The sequence below is a fragment of the Nicotiana tabacum genome, chromosome 1 (assembly GCF_000715075.1).
Source record: "Nicotiana tabacum cultivar K326 chromosome 1, ASM71507v2, whole genome shotgun sequence".
NCBI classification, from domain to species: Eukaryota; Viridiplantae; Streptophyta; class Magnoliopsida; order Solanales; family Solanaceae; genus Nicotiana; species Nicotiana tabacum.
In genome coordinates this window covers 203,979,475-203,991,771 of record NC_134080.1, presented here as the reverse complement: position 1 = coordinate 203,991,771, position 12,297 = coordinate 203,979,475, and the positions used below count along the sequence as shown (strand labels likewise).

The following is a 12,297-nucleotide window of genomic DNA, read 5'->3' as shown; positions in this document are numbered from 1 at the left end:
TGAGAAAATCGATATTTTATCCAAATTTAAAGGGGATACATAATCTTATTAGCCGGACAGCTATATGTCCCTAGTTTTGGTTGAAATATTTGGAGATTAAAGAGTAGAAGTGATTTTTGGAAAAATTCACATGCTCTCTTGTTATTTAGACTTGAAACTCTACCTAATAGTGTTGATTAATGGAAGAATTTATATGTTCGGAAACATAGGTGATAAAAGATTGTACAATTTTGTATTGAAGTATAATGTAAATAAGAGTTTAACTTTTATATACTATTATATTAATTTTTTTATGATATTAGGTCACCTAATTAAAAGATAATAATTACATGTAATCGTCCATATATATATAGAATAATTAATAAATTAAAATAAAGCAAGATAATTTATCTACTACATGCAACAATGTACACATGCATAGTTGACTGGAGACAAAAAGTCAGCTTCCACAAGATCATACTCGAAAACCCATGCTATGTATCCAGAGCAAGAAACAGAAAAAGAGTTTGTTATACAAATAATCGATCGGGTTCAATGTTTATTTTTTGTAATAGATATACATAAATTATATATTAGTTATACACAATTATATATATTATATATGAATTATACATATATTCATTATATATCTGCCAACTATTTTTAATTTAAGAGATTAGGTGGCCGGCATGCACAAATTGAACATTGATTATATACATATAATTATACATACATTATACATTTACATGTTATTTTTTGTTTAAGTGATTAGGTAGCTGGTATACATAGATTATACATTGATTATACATAGTTAGACATATTATATACATGAATTATACATCTACCGGCTATTTTTGGTTTAAGAGATGATGTGGGTGACTATTTGGGTTAATTCTTTTTAAAAAAACAATCAATATCACAATATTACTATATATACGGTAGAAACGTTTTTCCTATTCATAATCTTGCAGGTTACTTGTATGGTATACTTGAACACCACACTTAGGCAAAATGGACCACTTCCTCCTCTCTATTGCAATCACACTTGCTATAATCATCAAATTTTTATTCAAATATTCCCTTGCCAAGCCTAAAGAAAAACTCCCTTTAGCTCCAGGGACTTTTGGTTGGCCAATTATTGGAGAAACCATAGAATTCCTTGTATCACTTCGTTATGGTTTGGTCCATGAATTTGTTCAAAAAAGAACCAAAAAATACAAATCCAATGTCTTCAAAACCTCATTACTTGGCCAAAATGTAGCTATATTTTCAGGTCAAGAAGCCAATAAATTCATATTCAACAATGGCAACAAACTTGTCATTGGTTGGAGACCTTCTTCTATTCAAAAACTCTTCCCTTCTACATCATTTGTACCCATAGAACATGACACAAAAAGGGCACAAAATGTTATGAGTTATTTCTTGAACTCACAAAATGTAGATAGTCTCATTAGTACTATGGACATTATGTCACATTTACACTTAGAAAATTATTGGAAGGGGAAGAATGAAGTGATTGTATATGATTTAGTGAAGTTATTTACTTTCTCTCTTTCTACTAGAGTATTTATGGGGATCGAAAACTCCGATAAAATCTTGAATCTTTATGAAAAATTCAATATTTTTTCGCGAGGTCTTTTGGTAATGGACATAAAGTTTCCTGGTACAACATTTTATAAGGCAATGAGAGCAGGGAAAGAATTAAGGAAAGAAATGAAGGCCATTTTTGAAGAAAGAAGAGTAGAGTTACAAGAAAATCCAGATCTTCCAAAAGTTGATGTGTTAACAAAAGTGATTACTGAACAAGACGAAAACGGCAAGTACTTGACAGAAGTTGAAATGGCTGATAAATTATTTGGATTTATTGTTGGTGGTTATGATACTACTGCTACAACTATAACTTTGGTCATGAAGTACCTTAAAGAGAAACCTGAGTTCTTCAATGGAATAATGGAAGGTATTTCTTTCTCTTCGAATTAAATTGCACGATCTATAGGTTAAAGGTTTGAGTCGTAAAAGCAGTTACTAATACTTGCATTAGGGTAGGCTGTCTATATAACATTCCTTAGGGTGTGACCCTTCCTGAACCCTGTATAAATACGAGATACTTTGTGTATCGGGGTGCCCTTATTTAGTTAAGCAAAAATACAAGAGTTTTGAGTTGTAACAAAAATACCGGGCCTATTACATGTCATTATTTTATTTTCAATCTATCATATAAAGTTTGTTATGAAAATTTATGTTGTTGTAAGTAAACTTAACCCAACGGTGTAAAAAATTTACACATAGTCATTTGTTATAGCATACCACCTGCCTTACCTTTAGTATCACAATCTCACTTTTAGATGAATATTTGTAGTTATCTTTTTGATTAAATTGATAGTGTAATTTTTTTTTATACATTGTCCGTATATATATATATATATAAGTAAAAGTAAGCTCTTCCATTTATGTATTACGGATAATTATCTATAATTAATTACCTTCTAAATGACCTGATAAAATTAAAAACTCTACCCGATTAGCGTACATAAGTTAAACTCCATTCTAAATTCTGCCAAAACAAAATTCAATCCCTCACAAAAAATATTGAAGAATTAACCTAAATATCTGACAGATCTAATCGCTTAAACTAAAACTAGATATAGTATAGTATAGTATATATATTAAATGTATAATATATATATATATATATATATATATATATATATATATATATATATATATATATATATTGATTAGAAAAATAAACGGTGAAGCCAAACGGTTATTAGGGTAAAAATCCCAACAATGTAGCCAAAATAAAACATTGACCTTTTTTATCCAAACGTCTCTAAATGCTTGGGTTCTAGAAATGAAGTTCTACAAAACATTCCCTCTATAGCCTCTCAAAATTTTAATAGCCCTTATTTTTTCCTACTTACACGAAATGACTCTTCGGCCCAAACATATTACATCTAATAGCCTGAAATGTCTATTTTGTATATTTTTTATATAGTGACAGTCTATTTTGTATATTTTTTGTATAGTGACAGTCTATTTAGTATATATTTTGTATAGTGACAGTATATTTTATATATTTTTTGTATAATGACAGTCTAGTTTATATAATTGTATAGTGACAGCCTATTTAGTATATTTTTGTATAGTGACAGTCTATTTTGTATATATTTTGTATAGTCACAGTCTATTGTATATAAATTATATAGTAATAGTCTATTTTAGTATATTTTTTGTATAGTGACAGTCTATTTAGTATATACATTGCATAAATTTGTATATAGAATGTATCTTTCATCTTGCAATGTATACATAATATATCATTAATGTATCCCGGGCGCTTTTATGTATCCAAAGTGTATATATAGACTGTTCTACAATATATAAATTTTGTATATATAAAGTGTATCGTGCATTTTACAACATAGTGATATAGCAAAATGTATATATGAAAGATGTTCTAGAATTTAATATTGTGTTAAAAATTATAATGATGGTAGTTATTGACAATTTATATCCATTATATAGTATTTATTTGAATGTACATTTATGTTCTTTGTATGTAAAGGAGTATCGATTTAAAGAGCGAAGAACATATTATTGTGTATTAAATAAATAAATAAACCTATGAAACGAAAACCATAACAATAAGAATATATTACTTTGAAGATGACGGACTGCTTTCGTTTACATAATCTTTTGATATGTACATAATCTTTACATAATCTACAACAACGAAAATTAAAAATAATTTACATAATCTTTTGATAATAAGAAAAAATTAGGTACCTAAAATGACATGAAAATTACTAAATGACATGATACAATTTTACGTTTTGACAAAATTACTAAAGTTGCTATTTCAACTTTAAAAATAGACTCTTTTGATATGTGTGGATATGGTGTCATTATATTGAAAATTGTATCCACCGTAACCATGGGATAAAATGATTCTTTTTTCTCGTTTATTGCTTTACTTAGATACGGTCTAGCTAGAATCTTCAAATTGAAAATATCTTTGGATTCTGTTTCACCTGATCAGAGATTTGATTTGTGCGTTCAGTTTCACAACCATAAAGACAATGATTTCTGAAAATTTTGCTTTGGTTCGTTGAATCATAGCCACCGAATTTAGTGGCTACGGAGTTGAAAAGTTTGAAATTTGAAGGGGAAGTGGCAACGGTTTTGGGCTATTAATTGTATGGTTTATTTTGTGGCTACAGATTGTCATTAGTTTTTTTCCGGATGGCTACGAATTGATTCTCTTTATCAAAGGCGGATTCAGAATTTAATGTTTATGGATTCCTGTCACAATCTCAAATTAATATACATTAATAACTGAGTTCACAATTAGATATCTATGATATATAGTGGAATTTTTTTTTATAAAAATACAAGGTCTACACAAAAGTTACTGGGTTCTTGAAAACTCATACTATATACTCTAGATCCACCACTGCTCTTTATCATGGCAAACGAAATGGGGATTCTTTGTATGAATATTCTTAAAATTTTCTGACTTTTTCAAATTGGGGATCTAAAATGACAGAGCAAAATGAGATTGCAAGGAATATGATGCCAAGGATAGTGCTATGCTGGGATGACATTCAGAAAATGAGGAAAACTTGGAGCTTTGTGAATGAAGTACTAAGAGACACACCAGTTGTTCAAGGCCTTTTCAGAGAGGCCATAGAGGACATCACTTATAATGACTTCCTCGTACCAAAAGGATGGAAGGTACGTACTCTTCCACCTTTTAATGGAAAGTTTGATAGGACGGTGCAGAGATTGAGAATTAGGGTAGAGAGTTAGTTGGTACTCGAACGTTTTTTCGTTTCCATACGGCCAGCAATATTAGTGTTAGTCTTGTATTCCATAATTCTTAGATTTCTATTATTAAACGTTGTTTCATTCGCTTCGTTTTCTTATTATCTTTTAGTTGTTATTGCTTGTTGCTACTGGTTTCTTTTCATCTTTCTTTGAGCCGAGAGTCTATTGGAAATAGTCTTTCTACCTTTTCAAGGTAAGGGTAAAGGCTGCGTACATAGAGGGTGTTTGGCTAAGCTTATAAGCTGGTCAAACTGGCTTATAAACACTTTTTGGCTTATCTACGTGTTTGGTAAAATTGAAAGTGCTTATTAGCCAAAAATAAGCCAAAAGCCATAAGTTGGTCTCCCCCAACTTATCAAATTTCAGCTTATAAGCACTTTAGTTTTGACCAAAATATTTACTATTCTATCCATGAAATACTTCTTTTTAAAACAAAACTCTTCGTATACTCAATTCTTCAGCTCCTTATTATTAATTTCAACACTTTTATCCAAACAGGTAACTGTTTATTTTTTAAATCTGCTTCAGCACCTAATGCTTATCAGCTACACTAAATCAGCTAAGCCAAACAGGCTCATGCTACCTTTCTCAAACCCCGCTTGTAGCATTATATTGAGTTTTGTTGTTGTTGCTATTGGTGTTGTTGTTGTTGTTGTTGTTCTGATTAATTTTTAGTGTATATAACTAAAGGGTCGTTTAGTTTGAAGGAAAGCTAAGCTACGATTAGTTCTACTGGGATTAGTTATGCTGGAAATTAGTTATATTGGTATTATTTCTTACTGACTGTTTGGTATGTTTTATTAATCCTGGGATTGTCAATTTCATTGCTTTATCCTGAGATTATTATTCCACCCTCTGGCAAGTATAAGTATCCCTGTATTATTTTTAATCATGTGATAACTTATTCCAGGATTAGTAACCAAACAAAGGATAAAGCGGTACTAACTTTTTATCACATGATTATTTTTGCTTATTCATCGTACCAACGACCCCTAAAAGTTTTAATATCCCATTTCAGTAACTCTTCTCTTCTTTTTTACCTATTGACTTTCTGAGCATTTTTTTCTCTCTAAAATTTGCAGATATATTTGAGTTTTGGAGTCACACAGAAGAATGGTGAATACTTTCCAAACCCTACACAGTTTGATCCTTCTAGATTTGAAGGAAATGGACAGTTAGTTCCTTATACATCAGCTCCATTTGGTGTAGGACACAAAATATGTCCAGGAAGAGAATTTGCAAGAATACTGATTCTTGTTTTCCTTCATAATGTACTGAAAAACTTTCAGTGGGAAGCTAAGGATCCTTCAGAAAAGATATTGTGGCCTTATTTCCTAGTACCCATCCCCACAGCTGGATATCCTGTTACCCTTTCTACTGTGTGAGATTTTTTTGGTGGTCTGTCCCTTGCTCGGACCCCACACATAGCGGCAGTTTAGTGCACCAGCTGCCTCTTTATATTTAAATTATGCAAAAGGATGTATCCTAGTTAATGCTGACAACCAAACACTAAATAAAATTATGCATGAATTAGTTTTTCTTATGACTGGTTGACTGTTAGGCTCAAGACTGCTTTGACTACGGCTCTAGCTTTGGTGTTGCCTTCAAGATAGGGGTTGTATACAGTTTATTGTGACGCTTCGCGTGTTGGTTTTGGGTGTGTGTTGATGCAGGATGGTAGGCTGATTGCTTATGTATCGCGCTAGTTGACACATAGGCATATACCATCAATCCTCAGCTCAAACACAGAGATGACCTCATAATCTTTTTTGTTGAAAAAAAAAATCTATTATATAGGGGATTAGGGAAGCGAAAGGGGGAAGAGCAGAGCGTGAGAATTGAACCCACACCTACTGTGTATGACGTTGTTATCAATATCTATATACATACCAAGATGCAGCTAGCCATATGATTCTATCAAATTTTAAGAATCTGGTCTTTTAAAATGTGCCATTACCAATAATCCATAACCAATCCAGTGCAACACCACACAATATTCCAGCCAGTAGGCATAACACCAGCAAGTTGCCCAATGCATTTTGCTCAGGCCCCTGATGAAGCAGAATCAGTAAGTTTAAAACTTTAAGCAAACACTAACTAATGAAGAAATTAGAGTTTTTGTTTGTGTTTTGTATAGACTCTGGAAATAATTTTTACCAACCTTGTATCCCTGAGGAGCAACTGTGAGGACACAAACAGTGAGATAACCGTTGGTCAATCCTAGGACGGATACGAGCATTATCATCCAGCCCTGATCACCATACTTTGCAGTGAAGTAAAAACAAGGAATGAACAAGAAACGAGATAGTGTTGCGATCATTAGGCCCTTTCGTGATTTCAACTTGATTCTCTCGATTAGTGGAATATATCTTGCTATCAGATCGAACATGTTGTAGACTGCTATTAGGACTAAAGCGTACCTGAAACAAAAAGACCTTTCCTTTTACTGGCATAATTCATGTAGCAGATCAACCCTTTCATATACTCTATGTAATCGAATGTTTCTTGCATGCATGAGTTTTCTACAAAGTAATAATAGTCTACTGGAAGCGTCTTCTTCTAGTAATTAGTTTATTATTCAAGTTGTAGTTAAACCAACTTAAGTTTAACTCAAAAGCAGGTATTATCTATTTTTGGTGAGAATCCTAGGAACCTAGTTGATTCTGCACGTGCTCAAAATTTAGACCATGAAATCAGAGGTAGAGCCAGGATTTGATGTTTATGGGTTTTGAATTTATCACCGAACCCATAGCTCGTCTTAGTTACTAGGTTTGCAAGTAAATATTTTTACATATCCAATGAACTTTTTAATACAAATGCAGGGTCTAAGCAAAAGCTATTTCTGAACCCGTATGTCACACATTGGCTCCGGCCCTGCATGAAATGGTGTGCTATTTAAGATTTCAAGTTCAAAGCATGTTATTCCAATGTACTTACACAAGAATACTACTTCAGATTGAAATAGTTGTGTGTATGTGTTTTTTGTACTCTCTCTGTATATTTGCTTAAAAAGCCTACTCTTTTATGAAGGGAAACAGTTCGAGCGAGAAACTGAAAGGTGTAGCAAAAAATTTAGCAAGAACTGAATGCAGGTCATAACAAAAACGCCAGCTGAGAAGAGACGAGCAAACTTACCATGAGCCTAATTTGTGGGTACCAGTATTCTCGTACAAGAATCCAGGAAAAATTGACAAAGTCAGGACATAGATCAAGAACAAATCCAATAAGTAATCAATGTTCTGAAAAAACAATTGTTTGTTGCTCAGGCGCTCCAATTGTTTAGCACTATTATCAGCCTGTTCAGTTAACAGGAGTAGATCAAACGTAAGGTCAGAAAATCAGTAACAAAGTTTTTAGTTAAGGATAAGTTATGTACTCTTTTGGTTGCTTCAGTCTGGATGCCTGCTGCAGCTAAGTCCGCTGCAACCGTTTTTGATCCCTCTGCTGCTGCCTTTGTGCGGTAGTACTTAACGATTGGTAGCTTAGGAAAGATGAATGCATACAGAAGAATGCATAGAAATTCAAAGAATGTGGAGATAGCCAGGAATAACACTGCAAAATCAACAACCGCAAGATTCTGACAAAGGAAATGGACCAATTTTTCAAATAGAAACCACGTTACAAGTATTTCCTTTTTTTCATTTGCTATCTAAGGACAGGATTTCAGATCACGTACTAACTCCTTTGCGAAGACCGTTACTAGCCTTTTCAAAAGCTGCTTTAGTCACTAGCCTTAAAGCAGAGGTGAGAGCCCCAGAGGCAGCCAAACCAGCTAAGTACGACTGCAAATTCATAACAATCGCAATAAAACATTTTGCAAATGTGATTCAAGAATTATAATAGCAACTTACTACGTAGAAGAAAAATAGAATTTTGAATCTTACTTGGATGAATTCAGGGCACATGAAGGATAAATCTCCTACCATCCCACCTTCAACAAAAGCATCTGCAACTCCAAAAGCAGCGACTATAGCACATAAACCGATATAATTTCCAAGACCACCCTTTCCTGATGTGGTCAAATCCAACTAGTTCAAGACGTGAAAAGTAAAGTCAAACCTAGATAAACAAAAATTAGAAAAGAAAGAAGTGACTAGGAAAATCATTAGAACATACCACTAGGAGCGCGAATGTGGTTAAGAAGAAAAGAGTAAATCCAGCTAGGTTGCGCTTTCTTGTATCAATTCTTGCCTCATTATATGCAAGAATTGCCATTGTTGCAAGCGCAAACGGCTGATAAACGAGGGTAAGAACCCTTGAAGGATGGTATTTCTTCATTGTACATGACAAAATAAAACCAGTTAGCAGATATCTGAAATTTGGGGCCATTTTATTTGAAAAATTAATCAAGTCATTCGGGATTGCATCATTTCAACTTTTCTATGATTATACTGTAACGTAGTTATTACTAACCCATCTAACTACAAAATTTTCACTATTTGGAGGTCATAGGCTCACACAGCAACCTTGCTCTCACCTTTCATTCATACAAAAAGGGCCTAACTCTCCAAATGAAAGTCAATTAACAGAATCAATTCCAACAGCTTACAGTCTAGTGGTACTGGTGGGCAGTGGCAGAGCCAGGAACTTACACAACGTAATTCAAAAATATAATACGTTTAGGATATGAACCTGCAATGCAAAAGTAACCCTTTTGCCACTCTATAGAATCTTCCCTTAATAGTGTATATATAACCAAAAAAATTGTTTTTGCCCTATTATAGGGCATAATATTTCACAAATAATCGAACCCCTTGTCGGTAACCTAGCTCCACCTAAAATGGTGGTACTCTCTCGTACAATAGGTGTGTGTTCAATTCTCACTGTCCCTCTTCCACCTTCCCCCAATGTAACAAATTTTTTTTAAAAAAAATGTATATTGAAGGATTCAATGAAGATCTTTGCCCTTCTCTCTTCTTTGTATATATTCCAGTTACAACAACAAACACAGTGTACTCTCACAAGCGGGGTCAGGAGAAGGTAATGTGTACGCAGACCTTATGAAAAGATAGAGAAGTTGTTTCTGATAGACCCAAATGTGTACAAATTACAACTCTATTGGAAGAATAGATAAAACAAAAAGATGATTAAAGGGACACTCTCTGGAAAAATTGCATAATAGTAATCTCCAATTGTAAGCATACTATTCCAAGCAACAAGTGACCCAAGTCCAAGAATCCAACATACCACCATTCCACTATATTTCCCCTGAAAATTCAGATACATATCTCAATCAATAACAGCAATTTAAATTGCAATCCCATTAATAGGATTAACAATAATAAGGGTAACAAAAATTGAGAGTCTGAAATAAACCTCAAGCCTAGTTGGACTTGAAATTCTGCTTGAATCAGCAACAGTCATGGCTGAACAAAGTATTTTATATCAACAATTTCCAACAAAGACAAAAACCACTAATTTATTTCTTCCCGTCTAAGCTTTGGTGAGCAGAATTACTCGAAATGTTATACACAAAATATCAAGAAATCATCTACAGCTTAATGGGAATGAAACTAAAAAGTTACTCATGTTTATATCCAAAAGATATTTTCTCAAAACAAATGGGAATGTAAAAGGCATTAAACTGAAATTCAGAAGAATAAGGAGGAAGAGGAGGAGGTTGGAGTTGTAAAATATCTTAATATAAATCTAATGTGAAAAACTATGAGATTGAATTATTATTGTACAGTCCGACTGGTAATCTAAATGCCAGTTTGTTAGCACTTATAATGGACAAGATAGAGGAAAAGGGCTGGCCCAATAAGAATATCCTACATTCCCGGCCCAATTGTAGTTTCCTTATTTTTTAGTTTAGTTTTATAGTCTCATTACTGTAAATATAAATACAGGGTTGTAATATTCATATTAAATATAGAAATAAGAAAGAAATGGGTCCAAGGAAACAGACCCTTCTTTTCTCTCTTTCCACTCATCTGTTTTAGGGTTTTCCTTCTCTCATTTCTGCCATAGCTCGTAAATCTTCAAGTTAACATGGTATCAGAGCGGGAATTCTGATTTCTCTCATCACGAGCTTCACTCCGATGTTACTCTCCATCTGCGTTTCCATCTATTCGAGCTTTGATCCATCCAGAATGACGAAATTGTCGAACAACATTTTCTACCGTTAATTTTTGGGGATTTCATCACCGATCGACTCCTAGTATCTTCATGGTGCCGGACATCTCGGATTTCATCAAATTTCGCACTCGATTTCGCCAAATCTAGTTTTCTAGGGTTTATACTTCAGAGAAGACTCTTCTTCTTCGAGTTTTAGAAGAAGGCTGGTAATATCCTTCTCGCTTTCAACTATAAAATTGTTCGGATTTGGTTGCATGTACTGGGATACATTCAGAAAACTTTCTCTTTGTTACATTGTAGATATTAGTGCTCATACTGTTCTGATTCAATTTAGCTAAGTTTCACGCTATGGGTAGTGTTATGGATAATCTAGGATCACCAAGTAGCACAACTTCTGATGGCTTCACACCTTTTACTCTGGATCCATCTCATCCACTGTATGTGCACCCTTCTGATAGTCCTGGTAGTCAATTAGTGGTTGTACCTTTCAATGGGTGTGGTTTTGTGCTCTGGAGAAGCAGTATGCTTACTTCTCTGTCTGCAAAGAACAAATTAGGGCTTTTAGATGGTAGAGTTCCCCAACCTACACCAGACTCCCCCTATTATCCGTATTGGGAGAGGTGCAATGACATGGTTAAGGCAAAGATCACTAATTCTGTGTCTAGGGACATTGCAACTAGTGTCATGTATCTTAAAACTACAAGGGAAGTCTGGAAAGACATTAATGATAGATTTGGTCAATCAAATGGTTCCAAGTATCTTCAAATTCAAAGAGAAATCAGCACAACCACTCAAGGCTCTTCTGATATTGCCACATATTTCACAAAGTTCAGGAGTTTATGGGATGAATTAAACTCTTCTTATGTGGGTCCTGTCTGCTCTTGTGGAGCCCTTCCAAAGTTCATAGAGGATCAGCAGTTATTTCAGTTCCTCAATGGTTTGAACGAGTCATACTCTACTCTGAAGAGTGCCATTATGATGATGAACCCTCTTCCTCCAATAAGCAAGGCTTATTCCCTGTTGCAACAAGATGAGAGTCAAAAGGAAGCTCTCTCCAGTGTTTCTAACTTCTCTGGTGACTCTGCCTCCTTTTCTGTGTCAACTGGTCAATCAACCAATAATAAAAATTTCACTCAAAGGGTAAATTTTGAATCCAGAAAGAATGTCAGTGGTCTATCTTGCAAATATTGCAAGAAACTTGGACACACAGTGGAAAAGTGTTACAGACTTCATGGGTTTCCCCCTGAGTTCAAGTTCACAAAGAACAAGAAATCTGCATCATGTGTCCAAGGTGATACTTCTCCTGTTATCAGTCAGACTCCAGGGATTTCTTCTCCAATTCATGGGTTTACCAGAGAACAATACCAGCACCTCCTGACTATGTTTCAACAAGTTCAAGTCTCTCTTGGT

The 12,297-nt window shown here is 33.9% G+C and overlaps 2 protein-coding genes across 3 annotated transcripts; one reads left to right on the top strand and one right to left on the bottom strand.

Annotated features, from left to right (window-relative positions):
* Window positions 1-968: 968 nt before the first annotated feature.
* Window positions 969-6,416, top strand: LOC107813374 (beta-amyrin 28-monooxygenase-like). The gene is made up of 3 exons (XM_016638637.2): window positions 969-1,936; window positions 4,529-4,716; window positions 5,892-6,416. The coding sequence occupies exons 1-3, from the start codon at window positions 991-993 to the stop codon at window positions 6,192-6,194; spliced, it is 1,437 nt and encodes a 478-aa protein (XP_016494123.1). The 5' UTR covers window positions 969-990; the 3' UTR covers window positions 6,195-6,416.
* A 153-nt stretch (window positions 6,417-6,569) lies between these two features.
* LOC107813375 (equilibrative nucleotide transporter 3) lies at window positions 6,570-10,512 on the bottom strand. 2 transcript variants are annotated; one of them, XM_016638639.2, is made up of 9 exons: window positions 10,126-10,512; window positions 9,997-10,017; window positions 8,926-9,081; window positions 8,694-8,837; window positions 8,486-8,591; window positions 8,186-8,361; window positions 7,945-8,105; window positions 6,971-7,229; window positions 6,570-6,860 (listed from the first exon to the last, which is right to left on the bottom strand). In XM_016638639.2, exons 1-9 carry the CDS (start codon window positions 10,171-10,173, stop codon window positions 6,750-6,752), a joined length of 1,182 nt encoding a protein of 393 aa, XP_016494125.1. In that variant the 5' UTR covers window positions 10,174-10,512; the 3' UTR covers window positions 6,570-6,749. The 2 variants fall into 2 exon arrangements, with proteins under 2 accessions (XP_016494125.1, XP_075112142.1); XM_075256041.1 differs by having other exon boundaries at window positions 9,907-10,017; window positions 10,126-10,499.
* Between the last annotated feature and the right edge of the window lie 1,785 nt (window positions 10,513-12,297).

Bases quoted from the DNA above. Each gene is read 5' to 3' on its own strand.
- LOC107813374 (XM_016638637.2), top strand. From the start codon at position 991: ATGGACCACTTCCTCCTCTCTATTGCAATCACACTTGCTATAATCATC. The intron at 1,937-4,528 runs GTATTTCTTTCT...CTAAAATGACAG, and splicing joins CTTCAATGGAATAATGGAAG to AGCAAAATGAGATTGCAAGG. The intron at 4,717-5,891 runs GTACGTACTCTT...TAAAATTTGCAG, and splicing joins TCGTACCAAAAGGATGGAAG to ATATATTTGAGTTTTGGAGT.
- LOC107813375 (XM_075256041.1), bottom strand. From the start codon at position 10,173: ATGACTGTTGCTGATTCAAGCAGAATTTCAAGTCCAACTAGGCTTGAG. The intron at 8,838-8,925 runs GTATGTTCTAAT...GTCTTGAACTAG, and splicing joins CCACATTCGCGCTCCTAGTG to TTGGATTTGACCACATCAGG. The intron at 8,592-8,693 runs GTAAGATTCAAA...ATGAATTTGCAG, and splicing joins TGTGCCCTGAATTCATCCAA to TCGTACTTAGCTGGTTTGGC.